At 40.3% G+C, this 24,630-nt stretch overlaps 1 protein-coding gene across 1 annotated transcript in view; it reads right to left on the reverse strand.

The window, feature by feature from the left end:
• Nucleotides 1-24,630, reverse strand: part of EFHC2 (EF-hand domain containing 2) — a gene marked incomplete at its 3' end in the record, with an annotated part of 202,345 nt that overhangs the window by 103,792 nt on the left and 73,923 nt on the right. Inside the window, 5 exon segments of the mRNA XM_082865263.1 lie at nt 1,141-1,279; nt 1,665-1,778; nt 3,921-4,172; nt 7,057-7,280; nt 17,790-17,940. Coding sequence (XP_082721389.1) covers nt 1,141-1,279; nt 1,665-1,778; nt 3,921-4,172; nt 7,057-7,280; nt 17,790-17,940 — 880 coding nt within the window.

Consider the following 24,630-nt stretch of genomic DNA (forward strand, 5'->3'; position numbering starts at 1 on the left):
GCACAGAGGAGGGAAATTGAAATTCTTTTTTATTCCAGCCCCTTTGTAGGCTGTGTGCCTTCTCCCATAATATAAAGATTCCCAGGAGGCCAGGAATACGACACAGTGGGGACACCAAGACACGTAAGGTGGGCCTCGTCTCATTCTAAAGACAAAGCACCTTGTCTTTTAGGAAGCTGTGGTTGCTTCTGGCTTCCAACTCATCGCTCAGGAAGTGAGCTCATAGGAATACTCCAAGGTTCGGAGAGGGGTAAACACCCCCCATCAGAGCTCCAAACCCCAGTCTGGGAGGTTGGCAACTTCCACCACCCCACTTCGCCAAGCACCGGTAGGTACCTGGAGCCTGGGGTAGAGGGCCCAGGTGGGGGAAGAGCTGGCCGGCAGGTTTAACAAATGGAGGGGCTTGTTTTTCAGGTTTCACCTCAGATCCTCCACCTGCTTCTGTGACTCTTATAACACCGTGTAACATGCAGTAGGTCTCTGCTCCCCTTCAAGCCTAGAAACTCCTTACACAACTCTGCAGCTCCTCTGTCTACTGCAATGACCTGCATGTGGTAGGTGCTTAATAAATCACTGGTTTTCATTCTGAACTGCGCTAACCTGATCTGAATGGAATGGATATCTAAGAAGAGAGAAGCTGGAAGCCTGGCTAAGCCTCACCAGGAAAGGTAGAGCAGATTGGCACAATTCCCCAGAGAGCTCAAATAAGTATATCCTCTGTGGTAAGCAAGAATTCAGGGAAAAGAAAAGTGTTTGGATTTCCATTTCAGTTGCTTAACCAAAGCATTGCCCCCATACTCTAGTGAGGCAGGGGGCTATACGGGCAAATGGAAGCCTTTGGCATCAGGCAGACAAGTTCAAGTCTTGGCTCACCCTTTACTTGCTGCATGACCTTCGACAAGTAAGCCCCTTGTACGCCATAGTTTCTTCACCTCTAAAATGGGGATAATGAGCCTACCCTTCTAGAATTGTTGTTAGGAATAAATAAGACAACAGATGCCCAGCAGTTAGCAAATGCTCAATAAACGGTAGCTATTATGAGCTTAGAATTTGAAACTCAAAAGTCAGATCAAGCCTAACTAGGGAACAAAGACGCTAAGTTTTAAATATTATTTTCTAACTGACAGATGTATCACTTACCAATTCCATATTTAGTCTTACAATAAGTCTTCATGAATTCATCACAGTCACAAAGGAGCACTTTCCTTCCCCACACATTGATGGCGGTTCCTATGGACAGGTCACTATCTTTGTAAAACTCTTGGTCTACTTTTCCTAGCTAATTAAAACAAAGGAACGTGACATTGACACCACAGACCCACCAAAGACATTGGCATCCACCCCCAAAGGGAAAAAGAAATTAAAAAAAATCAATTATATCATTCATAACCAAAATGTTTAAATCAAATCAAAAGACAACCGCTCAATATTAACATTTTAAAACATTCTTTTAGCAATGTAGTGCTACCAAATGGCAGTGCGATGCATATATTTATACATGCACTTAAGCATGTTTATTATTGATAAACAGCACTGCAACACATACATTTATATACTCATCGATTTCATTCACAATCAGTCTCCCAGAAGCAGAACACGTAACTCACCCCACATTCCACGTTCCAGGGAAGTCACGCTGGAAACAGTAATAAAACGTGACTTACCTTGTATTTATCCAACAGGCAGCCATACACTCGGTTCTCTGACAAGCCACCATCTACATTGAGAACTGTCCGGTCTGTTATCTGGCCTGGTTGATAGACTCCAGGGGGGCCATGCTGGAAGATGAAAATCAAATCAAGACGTAGTGGATGGCCTCTAAACACAAACATGCTCCTGTTGAGGGACTCAAGCGGGAAGAGGCACCGTATGGTTCTTCTCTGCCATCCCGAGGAAGACAGGACACAGACTCCAGCCACCTTTCCCCATGCTTCCCCACCCGCTGAAGGCTGGTCTACACTCTCCCCCTCCTTCAAGGCCCTGATAAAGTCCCATCTTTCCCCCTGACCTCTCCCATCCTACTGGCCTGTCCCCGATTCAAACTTCCGTAGCACCGACCTCAGGGTTAAACCACTTTTTGTTGCTCTCTAATCACTTCATCGGCAGAGTCATCTTTAAACTCCAAAACGCCCTGATGGAGAAACCCTGCCTTGCCTTCTTTACTTGCTTAGCACCCTGCCTGATCCTGAGCAAGGACGCACTCGTTGGCAATGGAGTGCAGTCAGCCTCTAACAGAAACTGTGGCCCGGAGCAAGCCAAGGAGGGCACTCCTCAGTTCCACCCGCACTGGAGGTGGTCCAGGCAGGAAATATCTGAACTAACTTATAGAAATTGATAGTGATCCGTTTATCCCATACACATGAGAAATCTGAATCATGCCAGATCCGTGTGATATAAAATGTTTACGTTTCAATGTGTGAACTTATGATGTGTGGGGTGTCAGTAAGCCACGTAACAAAGAAACAACAGTACGTTTAGATGCAGACTCTCTCTTCGCTGCTTCCTAGCTACGGGACAGGGGGCCAGGCATTTATCTTCTCAGAACTTCAGTTGTGTCATCTAACCGCAACAACAGTACTTACTCCTTGCTTTCTCAAAGGATGCTGTGAGTGTCAAGGGAACACCCACTGCTACTGTATCTCTCCTGAGAATGGAGGCTCCACAAAGCAGGATTTTATCCATTTTCTTTCTCACTGTAACCCCAGAGCTGGCACACAGCTGACACTTACTAAGTATTTGTTGAATGAACGAATAAATGAAGCAAGTGATGTCAAGGAACACTGCAAATGTCAGGTATGTCATTATTATTTTATATTTAGCCTATTTTTCAAAGCCATTCTAAAAACAGGCTTCCCTGGCACCTCCTGGCCACCTGCTGTGCATACGCCCAGAGTTCGCTCTGGGACAAATCCTGCCCCCGCCCCAAGAAGCAACACAGCAGGACTTCTGGCAGGAGACTCAGAGAATCTGGAAGAGTCTCCTGTGATAAGCAAATAACCAGTGGTTGTTTGCATCAGAAATGAGCATTACAGTAATCTTTTCAGTAGCACTAAGAATTAAGTTTCAAAATACTTTATCCAAATAAGAAATAAAATATAACATAGAGCTGCGAATAAGCCTTGATACTTTCACGTGTCCTATAGGTCCTTAGATAATGCTTTTTACTATATTATCTCATTCAGTCTTTACAGTTATCTCAGGAGGGAAGCCTAGTTAACTGCACTTTAGAGATAGGGAAATATGCTCAGAGAGGTTAATGACTTGCCCAAGGTCACATAGCTGTTAAGTGGCAGACTCACAATTCTAACCCAGGTCTTCTGTCTCTGTGCCATTTCTGCTGCACCCAGGTTACATTAGCTCTCAAATGGCCATAAACATGTGTAGAAATCACTTGGACAACTCTTTTTTAATAGTAAAAATGCAAAAGCTCTCATTGTTGCTAACCAGTGGCTAGTTGCTGACTGGTGGCTACTCTCAGAAGAGTCACTCCTGTGTGTGTGTGTGTGTGTGTGTGTGTGTGTGTATTCACAACCCAGACCAATACAATGGGATCTCCTCAGTAGGCTACAGAGGCCAGAGGCCAGTGCCCTGCCCAAGGCCACGAGCAATCCTTTTACTAGAGAGTCATTTACCTTCATAAGACTCATAGTGAACTCAATGATGAATAGGTAGTTCTCTTGCATTTGACATTTTTCCTTTACTTGCCTCAAGCCCTGAATATTCCAACTCCAATTTGTCATATCCTCTGTATTACTTTCATAGATGTACATTAATAGAGGGCACAAAGTGAAAGTTTTCTAAACACTTGCACTAATACATGGTGACTTGTCATCACACAGTCATAACACATGACATTCCAGACAGTGAGTGACTAGAGTCTTCAGCCCACAAGCAAACTCGGAGAGCAGTCCATTGCTCACCTTAGGTACCTTTCTCCTCAGGAGGAACAATGACGTAGCATCTCTTCCTGAGTTATGTGGCAATACTCCTTTGATTTCGATGGTATCATCAGACAGAAAGTAATGCAGGATGAGTTCTCTATGGTCCCCAAACACTGAGCCTGAGTCGTCCCACAGGCAGAAGAAACGCAAAACCTTCCTATCATACTCAAGGAACTGTTTCAGAGCGTCGAAGGACTGATAGGGACGTAAGGGCTCCATGCAGTCTAGCTTCTGCCAATGGAGAAAAGGTTAATGAGAGTGGAAGTTTTTCCATAGTTGCTTCTGGGATGCAAGCAATCAAAGAATATAAACGTATCTTTTCTATAGACTATTCAGTGACATTTTTTAAAATTTCAACTAACAACGTACATGATATGCATATATAACCAGTTTCAACCTTAGAAATACAGACACTCAAGTATTAGGAAGCCTTTCGTTATTATTTTAACACACTAAAATATACTTCTATAATGTTTTTGAAAACTGACTTTTCTCAAAGACTTAAAATTCTTGTTTAAGAACAGACAAAACTAATATATGGTGACAGAAATTAGAACAGTTATTGCCTCTGGGGAGAGGACTGACTGGAAAGGGTGACAAGGGAACTCTCTGGGGTGATGGAAATATTCTCTATCTTGATTTTCGTGTTGGTTACTAAATTGTATACATTTTTAAAAACTTGTCAACGGGTATGCTTAAGATTTGTACATCCAAGTCTATGTTAATTACATTTCAACCAAAAAATTCTTTTCACTGAAAATTCGTATCTGTATATGCTTCTTACTCATCCAAAGATTTTTGTGAAGGTGAAAGAGAAGAAATATATTCACAGTTTTATTTTGCTCAAAAGCTTTAGATAGTGAAGATCTGAAAGGCCATGGAAACAGGAGCAGAGCAAATGGAGAACTTCCCAATCTGTACAGAACTACTGCGCGGGCTCTGGCCCCCAAATCAGGAAGCACTAGCTCGGCAGTCTTCTCAGCCCAACTCCTCTATTTGCAGAGTCTCAGCCCTGTCTTGGAGCAAACCGCTCCCATTCTATCTAATGTAGCCTAATAGGATGGTTATATAAGGAAGTGCTCACTAGCAAGGGAGATGTAGTCCCACATCGGGTTATGTAATCTTACTTGTAAGTTCTCAAAATTTTGTATCTGTCCAGGGCAGTCTAGGTGCAGACTTTATCCCAAGACAGTGGGGGAGACATGATGGCCTTTCCAGAGGCTCTTCAGTCTTATCCTTGATATTTAAATGAAATTACGAGATCTCTACTGTCAACGATTGAAAAATCTTTCTTTGGCATTAGAAGGCCTCTAAGAAATGCATTATTGATTATATACCATCAAGGCTCTTTTCAGTTCAAGTTAAATTGTTTAATTTTAACTTTACATTTCAAGGCAGCAAACACTGGAGAAGTAAATGCATTAAAGTCAATATAAAAGCCTCTTACTAAACTCCTCATTTTCCACAGATTTCTATATTTATTGAAGAGCTTTCTCCCTGAGGGAATAAATGCTAAAACGATTCTCCCAATCTGAAAGGAAATTATTTAAAACATTTCTTGGCTGTTCTTGGTATTTATTCCTGATTCCTGGAACAAAAGATTTTTTTCCTTATAAACTTATGAGATAACACAGTGTTCTAAGTATTTCATATAATGCATCATCATTCACAATCACTATCATATAATACCAGCTGTTAGTGAATGAGTGTAGCCAGATGAAAAGAGTGGTAAATCATATAGATCCATTTCTTTTAGGTTCTCTCTTCTGGTTCTAAAGACTTTTGTATTTATCTAGACTCCTTCTTCTAGGGCATTTGGAAAAAGTAGAAATGAACCCAAACCATATATCTCCTTGCATGCCAATACACACAAGTATAACGCCACAGGGATTTCACCTTAGATATTCCAGGATCAACAATATATATTTCTCAGGAGGGTTGTATGCCTACAGCGTTAGAGGGTAATTCTGCTGGGGCTAGGAGGCAGGAATAGAGGAATGATCCTACATGCAGCTTTTAACAAGAGATCAAAGCAGAATCAAAGGAGATTTTCATTCTACATTTTATGTTATCTTTCTGCAAAGAAGTTAATTACAAGTTTTAGAAACAATAAAAATGAGACTCATCTATAGGGACAGAAATGAGAACTGTGCTCATCCCTGGGTGGGGAGAAGGACAGATTGGAAAAAGGCATGCGGGAACTTTCTGGGGGGATGGAAATCTATACCATGATTTCGGATGTGGATTACATGGGTATATGCATTTGTTAAGACCCATCAAACTGTATACTTAATTTCTGTGTATTTTACTGTGTATAATCATACTTCAATAAGAAGAGAAACAAATGACAATAATGAAAATCAGGATAAGAAGCAAGAGATTTGAGTTCAAGGCCCAGCAAGAAGATTGGTGAGGTATGTGACCTTCCACGTGACACTTGCCCTTTTGAGTATTCAGATTTCTCTGTAAAACATAAAATTTGGGCCAGGGGATCATTAAAAAAAACTTTGGAAAGACTACAGTAACACTACTAACACTGATTCTTTCCTCCCTACACTAGCTGGGGTCAGCCTTCAAAAACAAGCATCCTGTCATCATAGGAGTATGTCGAAATCATGGCCTTCCTCACTCCTGAACACCTCTGCGTCTGATAATACCATAAAGGGAGCTGGGAGTCCCAAGGAAGAAGGAAAAAGGCGTACCCAAAGGGTTCAGTAAATCGGTAGCACAGGAGCAAAGATTTTCCCAGAGATAGGCAACTAAAATGGGAAAAGAAAAGCCAGGAAAGTGTGGACCCAACTCTTTCACTGTCAGTGACCACAAAGCCAATCACGGGCTCTAAGAAACCATCCCATCTGGGCAGCTCGCTGAAGACTCCTACTGCCTGGAAGGGAGACTCTCCGTGGAGAGAAGTGGGGGCAGGGGCAGAAAGTGAGCATCTCCTGCACCGAAGCCAACACCCAGCCTTCCCTCCAGCCCAGAGGAAAACAGGACAACTCCAGTGACCATGGCCCCCAAAGTTCTTTCACATCTGCATCAGGAGTACCAATACCCTTTATTGACTTTGAAGGGATTCTCATCTTGAAGATAAGAGTTCATGGATGAATCAACTTACCTCTCTCCGTGTCTTCAGGTAAGGATCTTCTGGACACTGTCCCGGGGGGTTTAATTTGACTCCTATTTTCTTCAAAAAGTTTTTTGTGAATGTATCACAGTCATAAATCTTGAATGTCTGACCATAAAAGACAATGTCTATGTTGATATTAAAACGATGCACAGTATAATACTGATCCTCATCAGGAGGCGGCAGAGAAATCCGATGACGCCGGATAAAAATTCCTACGGTGTGAAATAAAACACAATTGTTTCATCGGGTGGCTCACCAGAAAGACATCACAGTACATCTTTATAACAACCCTGAATGCTTTCCCACCACAGTGAAGCGGGCAAAGGGTTGGTTCTTGGCGAAGTAGCATCAGTATGTTCAAACTCTCGGGGTGCCAGAGGGAGCTGAGACTTCTGAGGCCCAGGGTAATTTGACCAGCCTTGCATGTTGTTAGAGTTGCCTAAGTGGTACTAGGGTTTACTCTATTAAAGTAAACCATAAAGACTAGGGCAGGGGGGAAGGAGGAGGGGGTATGAACAGAGTGACCTAATGTGCCAGACACTACCATCATGTCTTTTCCCAAAACAAGCGTGCTCACTTTCACCCACTAGCACTCACTGTGAGCACAGTACGCAAGGAACTAAGACCCCAAAGCAGAGTACTCACAAAAATGCACACTCCTGGTTGAAAAAAGTAATCTAATGAGCTTCACTATGGTAGATGCCGACACCATGATTTACAGCTTCTATAAGCATGAATGACTTTATGCTGCTTTGAAGCTTCTTGGAATCTTCTTCCCTCTATCAGCCTCTTCTCCCTCCTTCTTCCTCTACAGACTCTGTCCACCACCACCCATCCACTCCCCCAAAGTGAGAGTTATCAGAGGCTTCATAGTTTTAACCAGTGCTCTGGGCTAAAGGTTCTGGATCCCATCCCCTCTTCTACTTCCAACCCTATGATGCCCATTCACTTCTCCTCTTTAGAATATGGACCCAGGGTCGCCAAGTACACCCAAATGGCAATTAGCCACTGGAGGTAAAAAGGCTCGCTAACTAGATGAAGGTGCCAACTACACCACACCATACCAGCCAACTTACCCAAACACTGCTGAAACCTGTTGTCAAGAAGTGTTTAGGGTTTGAGAGTTTATCCTACTTTCAAGCTAGCAAGTTAGCCTGCCACAATTTCATGGATGCTGGTAGAAGACATGAGATGCTTTGGTTAGAGACAAAGGGCAGTTTATTACTCACAGTAATAACAGTACCCAGAACATCAGCATTTTTGTACCAGTTTCCTGAGCCCCGATTCCCACAGGGTGACACAACAAGGGCCAGGTAACTTCTGCACATGCAGTAGGTTACACATTATAGGACAGAAACCCTGAGATGAGAGAACCTGAATCTATTATAAGGGCAATAAGCATCCCTGCCTTTTGTCTCAGAGGGAGAAATGAACTTTATTGGACTGGACAGTAAACATGTCTGCCTTTTGTTCTAGAGGGAGACACCACCTCTATGTTCCAAGGCTGTGAGCAAACCTGCACTTTGCTCCAGAAGGAGAGACTATCTTTGTCTTCCAAAGCTGTGTGCTATATAAACATCCTTGAAAAGATAATCCAGAACAAAGAGCAGACAGTGTCTCTGCTTGCAAGATCCACAGCAATGCAAGATACCTGTGGAGAATTGTCTCTCAACCTCTGTAAACTGACTTAAGCCTGAGAACCTACTCCAGGAGCAAAGACAAAAGGAGAAAAGACAAGCAGAGCAAACTGAGGGTCTAATGGTTCAAGAAAAATTGGCTTGTGTGACCTGTGTATGGAGGCATTTTAGTATAAAGATGTCAAGCAATCTTCTTCACATTTTGTATAACACTGAGAATGGTGCCTTTTCCCAAAGTCTAGAAATACTTAGAAATTATTCATTCCTTATTCATTAAGGAATAGTTAATGAATATCTTTATGTGCCAGGAACTGTGTTGAGCTCTGTTCCATTATTCTACTAATCATCTTTTCACTCTGTTGAGGGGAAATTAACTAAAATCCTTTTCATCTTCTTTTCTTTGTAGCAATTTTTAATTACTCGGTACGTTAAAGTAAAATAATAAAACTATAAAATTAGAACTGGCCTAGAATATTTTAAAATGTACTACATAAAAGATGATATAATTTTACGGCAAAAAATTATACTTCAATTAGCCCTTAATTTATGCCACTGAAAACAGTATGCAAATTATTTAATCATTCAAGATTAGACATTTAGAACAAATTGCATACTAAACACCCATAAAAGCATGGGCATTTCAGGTATTTTTCACGAACCATTATATATCTCTTTAAAAATACTTATATTGGGCTTCCCTGGTGGCGCGGTGGTTGGGGGGTCCGCCTGCCAATGCAGGGGGCGCGGGTTCGTGCCCCGGTCCGGGAAGATCCCACATGCCGCGGAGCGGCTGGGCCCGTGAGCCACGGCCGCTGAGCCTGCGCGTCCGAAGCCTGTGCTCCACAACGGGAGAGGCCACAACAGTGAGAGGCCCACATATGGCAAAAAAAATAAAAAATAAAAAAACTTATATTGTGACAGTTTTTAAAATATATGAAATTTATTCAACAGCCAAGAGCTTCTTTAGGAATTCCATCTATCTTGCATTTGTACTTCACTATAAAAATTCAAATAAGCAAATTAGTGCTGATTTCTGTTCAGTAAGACTTCAAATAGAAATCCTATATTTTTCTAGGTGGGAAGAACTGGCCCACCCACTGAGCTTTTAAATAGTAATCATCACAATCATCATCATAGCCCTAGGATATGCTTTCATATATTTTTCTCATTTAATCTTCAATAATCCCACCAGGCAGATAATGCATGAAATACAAATATTCAGTGTATGGATGAGAAAACCAAAGCTCAGGATGGTTAAGTGACGTGCCCAAGGTCATGCACTCACAAACAGCAGAAAAAGATCTCGAACCTGGGTTTTTCAAGCTCTAAGTAAATACCATTACTTTCCACAGTTTGCACTGAACCGTATCTCACTGTATGACAGCCACAAATTACTTAAGTGAAGGAGGGGAGGGAGTGTCTTAGGCAAAACAGGATAGAAATGGGGAGAAGAGCGGCCAGATACCGTGAAACAGAGATGATGGAGTTGCTCTTCCAAAAGAACAGCCTCTCTCTTCTCTGAGAGTAAATTTCTGGAGAGGGCCCACTTGCCAGCGGCAGCAATCCCCCGCCAGGGTCAACACCACTGTCACCTGTCCCCGCCCCCCCAGGAGCCTGCATATCTGCAACGTCCACACTCTTCCTTATCTTAGGTCCCACACTCCTCTCACTAGATGGTTCTCAGAAGCGGCCAGGGAAGTTCTTTGTGGTAACGGAAGAGAGTCCTGACCATTCATGGATTGGAAAGAGAAAGCAGGTCTAACACTAAACAAGAAAATTTTAATAACGAGAAATCCAAAGTCACAATCCCATGTTAATCAGAAAAGTAACGTGGGCATTTGAAATGTAGTTACACATGAGAGTTTTCAAAAATACATCTGTGGGACCTCTCAACTGTGCCCTTTGGGAATTAAGATTTCTATTTATTGGTATTTGTATGCTTATAGTTTTCCATGATAAATGGCAGAAACTCCACCAGCAGAAGTTTGTTCTGGAATATCAAAGAAATATGCAGGATGCCATGTCTCTGGCACACATTGAAGAGCACCCAAGACCATCAAGATATATAAATAAAAATAACATTACAAAATGGAAAAACAATAACAAAAGCACTATATCTGCCCTTGAAATGTTCAGATATTTATCTTCTTAATTGGTCCATAAAGACAATTTGGGCAGATGTCCAGGCATCAGGTGTCTGCTTTTAAGCTCTTCTTTATCTTCATATTTCTCATCTCTCTTTCTTTTTAAAGGCCCTGCTATCTGATTATACTCTGCAAGCTTTAACTTTCTAACACTCCCCTGTGGTTTAGATCAAAATGATGATATATCCATTTATGTTTAATGCGTTTTCATTTCATTCAGTTCGGAATTGCTTTAGATCTTTGCTCATACCACTAAATTTAGTTTTTAGGAATTCACCTTCAAGAATTCAGACTCCAACCTCTTACTTCTATCTTAAGTATGTTTAGTTCATTTTAGTAACACTGCAGACCTAGGGTACATCCAAGTCTAGAGGCAGGTATTTCTTAGGCGAATGAATATACGAGTGGAATTGCCACTTGTCATCATGTGTATCCTAAAAATACTAAGACCATTCACTGTGATCAGCCATGATCGAGTATCTTTTCCTCTTATGCTCACTATAATTCCTTCACTAAAATTACTATTCCATTTCTATTTTTATAAAATGTCATCTTTGTGGAGTTTGATTTAATGAGAATAACTTTTTAAATATAGCTAACTTGACACTTGCCTTGCAGCAAAAGAATAAAAATTTTTGAATTCCATATCTCTGATCACAGTAAGAAACAATAATCCTATGCATCTCCCCCTACCCACTGAATGAGCCCCAAATGACAGCCTGTTGGGTGTTCTGTCCTCTTGCTCTTGCACTACCACCTTCTTGCCTAGTTTTCCTTATACACTCTATGATCTGCTCCCAGTACCTCCCAACTCCTCGCCTCACCACTTTCCTACCTCTTTATCTCATGCTGTTCCTTTTGACTAATATGCCTACCTCTTCCAACTTTATCCGGAGAAACTTTTGAGGTACCACTCAAATGCCTTATTCTCTAATGGATACTGGCATTTCCTCCTCTGATCCCTCAAAGTACCTCATAGCATTCATGATGACTACACTGTGTTATGGACATTGTCTGTCATATTGCTTTCCTTTTTTCCTCCCTCCCTCCCTCCCTCCCTTTTTCTTCCTTTCTTCATCAAATTTACTGAGCAGCCAGCATGCACCAAGCACCTATCTTCACAGTGACTTACCTCCACTCCTATACTCCACTCTGCTCCATTCAGCGACAGTTCTCTCCGCAAAGTCCACCCTCTGGGGTTGCCAGATTTACCGAACTGAAAAGCGAGATGCCTGGTTAAATTTGAATTCCAGATAAACAATGAATAATTTTTAGTATAAGTATGTCCCGTGTCATATTTGGGGCACAGTTATACTAAGAACTTCAAATTTAACCAGGTATCCTGTATTTTATCTGGCAACTCTACTACCATCCCACCATTCCACTTTATGGGATGCATACTTATTAGATATAGCATATGCCCAATATAAATAAATGACTTCTATTTTGTGATTATATATATATGAAATACTACCCCGTTGAGGGGCCAAAACAAGTCACTAGTGGAGATCAGTATTCTTAACCAAGGATGCACTGAAAATCAAGTAGAAGCCATTTCTTTTTCTTTCTTCCTTCCTTTTTTTTTTTTTTTTTTTTTGTTTGGCCACACCTCGCAGCATGTGGGATCTTAGTTCCCTGACCAGGGATCAAACCCAGGCCCCCTGCATTGGGAGCATGGAGTCTTAACCACTGGACTGCCAGGGAAGTCCCAGAAGCCATTTCTTGACCCCAGGCCTACAGAATCAGAAATTCTGCGGGTGGGCCAGGAGATTCTGATGATTGCTCTCCACTGAGAACAACTGGTACAGACCTCACCAGAAAATCATGGCACGTTTCTAACGGTTATCCTTTCTTCAGTATAGCTTAGTTGGGACTTGGTAGCATTTGACAAACAGTTGTTCTGTTAGACAATCGGAGGTAAAACTACTAGGATTAACCTCTGACATTCCTGGCTTGGCATAACATCGTTTTAACTATATTCCAGTAGAACGGCAACAAATTCTATGAATATAACACATCTAACCCGAAAGAGAATGATGTCCTGGCAAGAAGTGAAAGCAAGCCTCGACATACATCAGTGACTTGACTTTTCACACACATATATCTCTCTGCCAACAAGGATTCGTGAATATGTTGTTCTGATGAGAAGCTACACAGAACTGAATGCCTATTTTGGCACCACGCTAAGGGATGCCTATTTTATTTCTGGCTTATTCCAAACTCCCCCTCCCTAAAAAAATTACATGATAGGAGAGGCAACTAAGAAGGGAGGCTATAATTCATCCAGGTGCACTAATTTCTGAATGGTCAGCTCTACAAAAAAAAAAAAACCAGGTGCATCTGACCTTCCAGTTCATTGGGAAAATATCAAAACCCTATGGAAGTAACAGGAGCGCCATCAGTGCCCAGCACCTAAATGTGACCCCTAACCCCTTCTGAGGGCCCACAGGCACATGAAAAGCAGTCCCAGGCCACTCAAGACACAACTGAGTGTCCCCATCCCAATGAGGTCTGAGCCCCTGGCTCAGTAAGCTCATTTCTTTTTTCCCAATCGTTTGTTTAATTTAGGAAAGCCTGAAGAAGGCATTTCAATGAACTTCCAAAGTTTCCTCTGTCCTAACAGACCTTCCTTAACAAGAATCATCATATTAATTAATTAATTAATATTTCAAGAGAGACCGGTTTCTCTCTAAACAAAACTTGATGGTAGAGTGGTTATTTGTGTTTGCTTTCCACAGGAACTGCTAGAGCCTGCCAAGTATCTCCACTCTGCTGACAAATTCAGTCTCATTACATATCGTGATTACTAATGTACTCTGTACATACCCCCTGAGCTGTGTCTCACTCAGGGAAATGTCCTGATCAGAGTGAGCCCATCAGAAATTCTGAAAATTTCAAAAGAGACTTTAAAATTGTCTTTTCCTAAGGTTTTTTTCCCCCTGAGTCTTTATGAATAACATTCCCTCCTACTTACATAAAAATTATTTTCAAGTAAATCATTATAACTATCTTCAATCTGCCTTTGGAATCTGCCTATGTGAGATTTGAAATCAAGGGGCTGAGAGAATCGAGAAGTCTTAATAAAAGCCTTTCCAAGATCCTCATAGAGGAGGTATTTCATTTTTCTTCTTGGAGTTTAATAAAACTAAGATTCACTGGACAGGGGCCAGTGAGCTACAGGAATATGAACTTTTGCCTTAAAAGTAATAAAAATAAAAACATAATGCAAGTCACTAATGCAGGTTCAGGATGTCGTATGACCTCCAGTCCATCGCTTGTGTAAATCTGATGTCATGTGGGGAAGGTAATCAAAAAATAAGCAAAGCTGGGCTTCCCTGGTGGCGCAGTGGTTGAGAGTCCGCCTGCCGATGCAGGGGACGTGGGTTCGTGCCCCGGTCTGGGAAGATCCCACGTGCCGCGGAGCGGCTGGGCCTGTGAGCCATGGCCACTGAGCCTGCGCATCCGGAGCCTGTGCTCCGCAAAGGGAGAGGCCACAACAGCGAGAGGCCCGCGTACCGCAAAAAAACAAAACAAAACAAAACAAAAAATAAGCAAAGCTTAGTTAGGGAATATCAGAGTAAAGCATTTAAGTGAAAATGTATAAAAAAATATTTTTTTGCTAAAGCAGTAATGTCACTTACCTAAACAAATGCACTTAGGCAAAACAGATGTTCATAGAAATTAAAAGTTGTCAATTTTCTTAATGTTTTGAAATAATTCTTTGAACATTTTCTAATACATTACTGTCAATATTTAAAAACTGCATTATATATGTTTAAAATGACCCTAAAGAGTATAAAGACCTACAAATATCATATGACACTGCATATATGTGGAATCTTAAAAAATGGTACAAATTGACTTATTTACAAAACAGAAATAGAGTCACAGATATAGAAAACAATCTTATGGTTAGCAGCGGGGAAAGGTGGGGAAGGGATAAATTGGGAGATTGGGATTGACATATACACACTACTATATATAAAAGAGATAACTAATAAGGACAGCACAGGGAACTCTACTCAATACTCCATAATGACCTACATGGGAAAAGAATCTACAAAAGAGTGGATATATGTATATGTATAACTGATTCACTTTGCTGTATACCTGAAACTAACACAACATTGTAAATCAACTAGACTCCAATAAAAACTTTTTTCAAAAGTATAAAGACCTCTTGTCCCTTTACAAAATAAAATATCACACTTCCAACTTTAAAAGTTTTTAACTTTAAAGTTCCAACTTTAAAAGTGAAAATCTTTTCTTAAATATCAAAGCATTTCCATATTTCCTAAAAGATTTATCATTAAGCCACAAATTCTCCAAATAAAAGCCAGGGAATAGATATTGTATCAGCTGGAACACAAAGAACCATGAGGACAGTTCATATTGCCTCCCCATACCAATCCTCACCTGCTCCTCCCACCAGTAAAACCAAGCACAACACTAAATCAAATCTTCTTCCTCTTTCCACCACCTCAACAGTGGCTCTCTCCCAACGTGGTACAATAGCCTGATTCTGCTCATGATCTGGGCACCCCTGATTCCCAATCCACAACTCCAGTGTCGACTTTTTTCCTGAGAACACATCCTAAGGTTCTACCTGCCTTGTGGGCAACACCATACAGATGTTCCAACACAACCTGAAAAGCCTCATGACCCAAACACACCCCAGCTCCAACTCCAATGCCACTCCTTGCTCCATGTTCCTGGGCTCTACTAACGCATCACCATCCTCTCAACCACAGCATGAGCTCTGAGACAAGCAGTTAAGATTCAGATGGAGCAAATGACTTCTCTAAGCCTGTTTCCTTTCTGTAAAAGCTGATGATAACCTACTGTAGATGGTCACTGGGGTGATTAAATGAGATAATGATAAAGTAGGTACCTTATCATTAGATATTCCCCTTCCTCACTCTCTATATTTAATCGCTGGCCAAGGCCTATTAACTGCCAATCAAACGTGTCTACAGTCTTTCCCCTGTGTCCTCTTCCTACCGTCATTGTCCTGGTTTGGATACTCAGCACTTCTACCCTGAACAATTGTAAAACTCCTGGACTAGTCACCTTGCTCCTTTCCTCTCCAACCTGCTTGCCTACAAGCTCCATGAGATAGGGATATAATGAGTCTTATTCCTTTTGTCCATTTTCCCAAAACCCAGCACAGTGCCTAGCATGGAGTAGACACTCAACAAACACTTCATGACAATGCTGACTGGCTCCAAATTAATCATCCAGACACAACGAAGCCATGCTCTAAGAACAATCTCAATCTCATGAGCACAGAAGGAAGTCCTTCGCATACTGACTCGTCATAACATTATGCTCAGAGGCCTATGGTCCTAAAACTTCTCTGTTTCTCCCCCATGGAACCCATTGTGGTGTATCAATATGGAGGCACTGGGCCCAGATAAGTATTTAGTAAGCAAAAAGTTTATTCAACATAGGCAGAAAATCGTAAGATGTGTTAAATAACGATAATTTGATAGTAAGTAGAGCATGTATATGTTAAACACAGAAAGAAAGGAATGGAAGGACCAAGAGACAACTACTTTTCAGTATGTATTAAATATACATGAGGTACCTGGGCTCTGAATATTCATGATACACTAAATATACAAGAGGCACTAAATATTCATGGATACTCAATATTCATGAGGCCTTAATTTGGCCACTCATTCATTGGTGACACCCATTCTAGTCCCATGTGTCCTTTGCCCAAGAAACACAAATAAAACCCATGACTATTCAGCAGGCCGACTGGCAAGCTACAGCTGTGGCCAGGCCCACTTGTCCCTACATCTTTCCAACAGAGTAAGTGTGTGCCATTAGCCTAAGGTCCCTTCTGTCTGTGGTCTTCCTTCAACTTTAACTCTGGTCTCCAAACCATACCATTGTCAGAAAAGCCTGATGCAACGGAAGAAGAGAGAGAGGACCATTGCCTACCCCAGGATTCAGGCAGGGTGGTCCTTCCACCCACTTGTACCTTGTCCTAAGTATGTGAACCTCTCTGCCAAAAAATTATTCCTCTTACTGACCTGAGTTCTGACCCCCTAGGTCCTGTCCTTGAGGATACAGAAAATTAGGTCACCCCTCCCCCATGTGACAGCCCTTTAGATTCCTTAAGACATTTATCAGGCACACCTGAGTCTTCCCTTTACGGACAAATATCCCTTTTCACTATTCTCCCTTACACATGATAAATTTTCAGTCCTTTCACCAACATGGTTGCTGTCCCTTGAAGGCATCCGGAACTTGGCATTGTCCAAAGTAAAGGACTTACAGCACACACAGAAGAAATCGATTACCTCCCTTGACCTCTGCCATGCTTCTACTAATGCAACCTAGGATTGGCTTCTCCACTGGCCACATTGCAGAGCTAACTCTTGTCTGGCTGAAGTGGAGTATGGGTAAAGATGACTGGCATACGTGGGGCGAAGGAGCAATGGCCTTCTCTTGAAGCACTATGAAAGTGTGTAGTTAATAGGTATGAAGATGAAGAGAGAGTGGTTGAAGCAAACAGCAGTGAATTCAAGAAAGGAGAGGGAAGCCCAATCTGGAAGTGGCAGTGGAGACCAGTCTTCCCTCTACCCCTGAGGGTGTTATGAAGGAAGTAATGTGGTCATAGCAAAAAGACAAAAAAGAGTTTGAAGAAAAAAGTCAAAGACACAGGAGAGTTTGCTCATACTAGAGCAGCATGTGAAAGATACAGGGATAACACAGAAGAGAGTGAAATGGCCAGTGTTGAGGTGAGGAGGGTAGAAAGCTGGTAAGTCAGCATCAATAACTACAAGCTATCAGCATGTTTACATTCACCATTGCCAACAAGTTAGATACCTACGCAGTAGCATGGGGTCTTTTAAAAAGCGAGAGAAAGATAGTATGTAAAGGCAGTAGTTAGAAGTGAAAGAACCATAACTCTGCTTTAAATAGATATTTTGAGGCAGTCCGTTATTTTTCAGTGCTGGTTCATTTACTTGAATTGTGTCATCTTCAAGGTAGAAGTAGATTTTATAGCATCTTATTCTATAGTTTTCTTGAATTTTATCAGGCACTTCATCTTCTAAATACGCATCAAAAGATAATACCTGTTGGAATCATAATTAGAAACTAAGAAATGAAAAAAATTCAGCGAACTTAAAATCAATAAAGCTACTGCCTGTATACTTTTTGTTAACGTAAAGAAAAAATTTGAGGAAATTTTTGCAAGAAGACATTCTACACATCAGCTATGAGAATGGATATACAGTGTAGGTTACAGTATATAAAGATTATTTTATATTTTCATCACTGTCTGGTTAGAATGAGGAAATGATATTCAAGCAATGAATCCATCATTCAGCTCCACCATAAATTGAACTAGCGTCTGTCTTTGGAATTTCACAGTGGGATTCCATGTGTATGTGTTACAGACAAAATAATATTCTTTCCCACAAGACGAATATAAGTTTTGTCATTTTTTTCTCATTAAAAATACCACAAAGCTACCTTGGTTCTAGGATAAAATTATTCTCATCTCTGGTCCTGCTGATTGCTTGCCCTGAGGCAATTCAAACAGGCGGAGCTGAAATTCTTCCAATGCACTGGAGACCCCACCCTACACTTCTTCAGGAACCTCAAAGAGCCTAGCTCAATGCTAGACCCAGCCTCATCTTACTGTGTGTGTCGGGGTGCAGGTGGGGGGTAGACATGGGTAGGAGAGGTGGATTCTAAAGTAGTTACAGTAAAAATCAGAGAGAGCAAAAAATACCCTTGAAAATTCCTTAACTACTTTGGAAAACTGTGCCTCTCAGTAAGTACAACACAGCCTGTTTTTCTCCCATGTTGAAGCCGAAGACTGACTGCCTCTTCAGTTGAAGACCAGTTGAAATAGCTTCCTTAGGTTTAGGTGCCATGTTGTATGAATAATACATACCTTTCACCATTAGAATCACTCTCAACACAACGACCTGCTTACACACACTAAGAAAGACATGGTAATTGAGGACAACTGAAGGAACAGTAGATTCAGGCTACCATTTCAAGCTTGGGCTGGGGCACAGGCTCCTTCAGAGCTCCATTTTAATACTTCCTTTGCTCTCATTTTTGTTCAATTTTTATAATTAAAGTTGCAAAAGTTAAGTGTACATCTGTTGTAACACCAAGTTAATTCAACATAGATAATATATATGTGAGTGAGGCTGTTAGGCACAATCTAACCTCTAGGGGTGGTCAGTTACCCTAATTAGGAATATATGCTCCAGGATTGTTTGGCAAATTTCTATCAGAAGCCCATGCTTCAGAAGTGGCTGACAAAATGCCTCAGTAGTTTATCTCTGATCAACAGAAGAGGTTTTGCTAATTACCATAAAGAATATGGTAATTAGGGCTTCCTTGGTGGCGCAGTGGTTGAGAGTCCGCCTGCCGATGCAGGGGACACGGGTTCGTGCCCCGGTCGGGGAAGATCCCACATGCCACGGAGCGGCTGGGCCCGTGAGCCATGGCCGCTGAGCCTGCGCGTCCGGAGCCTGTGCTCTGCAGCGGGAGAGGCCACAACAGTGAGAGGCCCGCATACCGCAAAAAAAAAAAAAAAAAAAAGGAATATTAGAAATGAGTTTTAGCTAGTGAAATAACTGTATTCAAAATGAATGGATAAGTTACAAATATTGACCAGCCACTGTCTTTACCAGAACAGGTTCTAGGAATCTAGTGAGCCCAGAGACCTATACCTTCAAAATGGCTCCTTTGTCTTCATTCCAAAACGGTCCTATGCTCAGCTGCTTTCTTGGGGAATTTATCCGGCCTGATTCCAGTTAGAAAGTTAGCTAAACTCACTACTAGAATGTTGTCATATTTGTGTTGAGTGAACATTTCCGGTAAGATGCTGTTGGATGGGTACAGGGTTTCCTTCTGGGGTGATGAAAATGTCTTGGAACTAAACAGAGGTGATGGTTGTACAACACTGTGAATATATTAGATGCCACTGAACTGCACGCTTTAAAATGCCTAAGGGTTAATTTTGTTATGTAAATTTTACCTCAATTTTTAAAAAAAAGATGTGGGATGGCGAATTATATTGAACACTAAAATAGTAAACGTTATGTTATATGAATACTGTCTCAATTTTTTTAAAGTAGGGGGGGAAAAGATGTTGTTGGAACACCTAAAAGGACAAGAGAGCTGGGGTTCCATCAAGCTTTCAGTAGAGGTAGTGAGGAAGAGCTAAATATGCCACCCTAGAAGGTGCCACTTTAGAATGTGGATTATTTTGAGCTGAAGACAGAGCCCAGCAGACCCAGGAAGAACTTTTTACCTCTCCCTTAACTGCCTAAAAGAACTTAGACACGAAACCTGCACCAGGAAGACAGCTATTACCAGAGAAAACTTATTTATATCAGAAAGCCTTATCCAGCATGGCACGGCAAACATTGGTTTACCAAACACTTGCTCTTCTCATTTTCCTGTGAATGATCTTTGAAGCCCCAGACCTCTACCCCCCCCCCCCCAGGATGGTATATAAGCCTCAAGTACCCGACTGCCAAAGAGTCTCATATTTTTATGCGGCTCCGACATGTACAAAATTTCCTTTTTGTCCATTAATCTGTATTATGTCAATTTAACTATTACTCCAGAGAAAGAATCTAAAAGGGAAAAGTTTTCTGCTCCTACAGTAATATTCAATCTGAAATTTTTTTCTTTGTAATTGGGTAGGAAAGTGTAGAAAGACTGTTCATACCCCACTACCTCTATGTAGTGAATGCTACTGGTATAAATTTGTGCATGACCAAACGGCCAGAGATCAGCTGACAATATTGTCAAGCATATAATCATTAAATATTTATCAAGCAAATGATGCACTGAAAGAGAATAAACGATGCTCAGTGGAAACAAAAAGAAAGACAAGATTTTAGGTTGGACTTCAATATTTCTAGAAGAGGGACAGACTGATATTTCATGTTCTGGTCCCCTGAGAATACAGGGCTGATGAACTCCAGCGTGAAAGGTAGAGAGCAAGTCAGAGCAGTAGAGATGGAAAGATAGAAAAAGAAGAGGGAGAGGAAACTGTAAAATGTAGCAAAATGGCATTTGAGGGAAGAGATACCAAGTAGATTAAAAGTGATCTCACAAAGGTGAAAGACCTAATTGCAATGGAACTTGATGTACCAGAGAATCCAGAGAGAACAATCTAAAATAAAAACTGAGAGAAATGAAAATTTATAGAAACATAATTATGATACAAGGTTTCATCATAATTTATGATGTCAAGCAGAGACTAGATAAATAAGGTCCTAAAGGATGTAATTGGCTGTAATTTTCTTGAAAACGGAATGTAAATGTCATTTGGCAGGTTGTGTGATCTTCCATTCCCCACAGGCCTCTACAAGCCCTGTATTATATGAGGTTACCTGCCTGATCCCCAAGGCATTCAGATTTTTGATGCTAGCCAAGAGGATATAAAATCTGAAATCAATTAGCTTTAAATACTAGATATGTGATATTTCCTCATATAATGGAAAAAAATTAATGTTAATATTTCTGAAATCAGATTCTTCTTACACGTAAAGCCAAAAGAAACTCAAAGCAGTCAGGAATGCATTTTAACGAGGAACATAGATGTAACTTGATGTAAGGTGTAAATTTAGCCTTGTGGGGAAGGAGTTGGTTCTGTTTTCACGTCAACTGAGTTCTCTGCTTTGCACTGCATATCCCAAATAGCTGGATTTTAACATTAATTTGGAATCCTAATTTTCACTTAAAATGTTTTCAAAATGTTACTGTCTGATGTAGCATTGACATAAAAATGCTAGAAGATTGTCCATCGTGTGCTAGGCAATGCAATCATAAGGCAAAAACAAAAGTCTAATCTCTCAGAATAAATCACAGAATTTTAAAAGATCGTGAAGCTGGTATGACCAATGCATGAGTCATAAAGACTATTACTCAGGAACCAAACATCTGAGTGTCAAAAGCTTACAGCTGAATTCCTAGAGAAGCTGTTAGGAAAGAAAGAAGCACCAGTAATATTCAATAAAGCTCAACATTTTATAAAGAGATCAACATCATAAGTCTAAGTTTAAAATGTTTATGTTCTATTTAATGAAAAAGGCTCAGATTTAAATTGCGAGGTACTAAAGAAGAAGGTACATAATAGTAAAGATAAATGCATGCTATCATAGGTTAGTTAGTAGACAATAAAAATTTGTGTACATTTGATGCAGTGTTGTTTATTCTTCTGGAAAAAGATGTTATTATTATTATTTTTTGATGTGGAACATTTTTAAAGTCTTTATTGAATTTGTTACAATACTGCTTCTGTTTTATGTTTTGGTTTTCTGGCCATGAGGCATGTGGGATCTTAGCTCCCCAACCAGGGAACGAACCTGCACCCCCTGCATTGGAAGGCGAAGTCTTAACCACTGGACTGCCAGGGAAGTCCCCAAGGTGTTATTAAATCAATGGTTTCTCTTATGACTATGGAATCTCAGAATTAAGGAAATAAACTATAATGAATTTTGTATTGCATATAGAGGATGGCTCCTTTATACATGACAATGGTATATTTTAAGAAATTTATCATACGTGAAGGGCAGCACAATATAACACCCGAAAATATGCTTCTTTGGTATAAGAATTATCTTGAGCTGATCATTTTTAAGAAACCGCTGAGAAAGGAGAAGCTCTGAAATGTGAGTAAAAGTTATCCTTTTGCAAGAGACTTTCACATGTTTAATGGAAATCTCCATTGGTAAGGGTTTCTCCCTCTCTGTGCCAGAAAAAGGAAGATAACTATATCTCTAGAAATGCATCAATGGAGAAAGCATGAACTTAAATCTGCATAACTGTACCGACCTTTATTGTGCTTTGCCTGATAACCTCCCATAACTGGCTCCCCATACCCCGAACATCTTTTGCCTTTAGCTGGAACTAGTATTTAAGGTGGTGGCTTGGGATATTTGGGAAAGTTAACTCAGTTTTCCTGGTATCTCCCATGTATACAGGAGGTAAACATGCTATTAAACTTGTTTGTTTTTCTCCTGTTAAGCTGTCTTTCATTACAGGGGGCATCTCAGCCAAAAACCTAGAAGGGTAAAAGGAAAATTATTTTCCTTCCCTACATAGGCTAATTCACACACACAAAAAAATTTTTTTAATAAATTTAAACTACAGAAATCATAGCCATCAATCACAAACAATACAACTAAAAAGGTATCATGTAACTATAAACAAATATTGTCACCCCTAATAGTTATTGTGAGGAGAGCAAATTTTAAAATACAAAAAAATAAGTAGAGAATTTAATAAAATTTAAAGAGGTACAAACCGATAAGATACAAGCAAATCTGTACTCTTGGGTAAATTACTGGATTTAGATTATAACATATGAGAATTTAGAGTTAAAGACAGCCAACGCAGGTAAATGTACTAACTCAGTGATTCTCAGCCTTCTCGGCTTCACATTAGGAACTTAAAAAACAAAAGAAAACATACCCAAGCCTAAATAAATTAAACAGGAATCTTGGAGGCAGTTAAGAGGGGCATTAGTATTTTTTTAAAGCTCCACAAGTAATTCTGAAATGCAGTCACAGTGAGCAATGGATTGAACAAAAATTTTTGAAAGTGCAAAAATTTGTCATAAGGAAAACAAGTCTAAAGCAAAAAGGATAAAAGCACAAATAGATAAATTTGAAAGGAGAAAAACAACTGCAATAAATAAATTCAAGAGTTTTTATTAATAAATAAAATAGGTAAGATTCTAGCATTGGGGAGGGAAAAAACTTTCCTCTACCCTTCTAGGTTCTTCTGACTGGTCTAACTGAATTAAACTGACGTGAGACAGATTAACAGGAGAAAAACCAAATTTCATTATGTAGTATAGGGGCTCCATAAGAATATGAAGCCCAAAGACAAGTTAGGCAATTGAAGCTTATATGCCATCTGAGAGAAGGGGAAGTGGGTAGGGGTTGCCACTTCAAAGGGGAGGAAGGCAATTCACAAGAAGATGAAAAAAAGCAAATGTTTGGTAAACAAACGTTTGCTGGGCCATACAGAAGCAATGGGAGAAAGAGAGGAATTTTAACCGACACTTTGCTAGGTTCCTCCCTGTCTCCCTTCATGGAACAGGTCCTGTATCTAAATTCTTTTAGGCAGTTAGGGAGAAAGTCAAAGGCTCTTCCTTAGTCTTTTGGGCCTTGACTGTTTTCAGCTCAGGATAATCCACATGCCTAAGAGACACTATTTGGGGTGGCAAATTTTGCTCCCCTGCACTAGCAAAGATAATCAAAGAATGTAAATAAGCAAAATCAGAAACGAGATAGTGCATGACATAGAGATGTAATAAATTATAAGATGTAAATTATCTTATTATAATAAATTATTCAAGCTTTTATGAACATAAATTTTAAAACCACAATTAAATAAGTGATTTTCTGTAAGAACTGTGAAGTATCAAAACACAATAAATAAACTAATAACCAAGTAAGAAGTAAAAAAATTACCAAAGTATTGCCCCAACAAAGGCTCCAACCAGGATGATTTACTAATAGATTCTTTCAAGTTTCAAGGAAAAGAAAAGCACCACTTTATATAACTCCCCCAGGATACCAAAAAAGATGGAAAGCTATAAAGGTGAATTCCAATGCCTAATACACAAGGTATTAAAAAAAAAAAAAAAAGAAAACTATGGAGCAATAGTTTTCACCCTGGCTTCACATTAGAATCACCTGTAGAGCTTTATAAAATCGTGATGTTTGGGCCACATCCACACCTATATACACCCACACACAATGAAATCAGAATCC

This window comes from Leucopleurus acutus (assembly GCF_964270905.1).
Source record: "Leucopleurus acutus genome assembly, chromosome: X".
NCBI classification, from domain to species: Eukaryota; Metazoa; Chordata; class Mammalia; order Artiodactyla; family Delphinidae; genus Leucopleurus; species Leucopleurus acutus.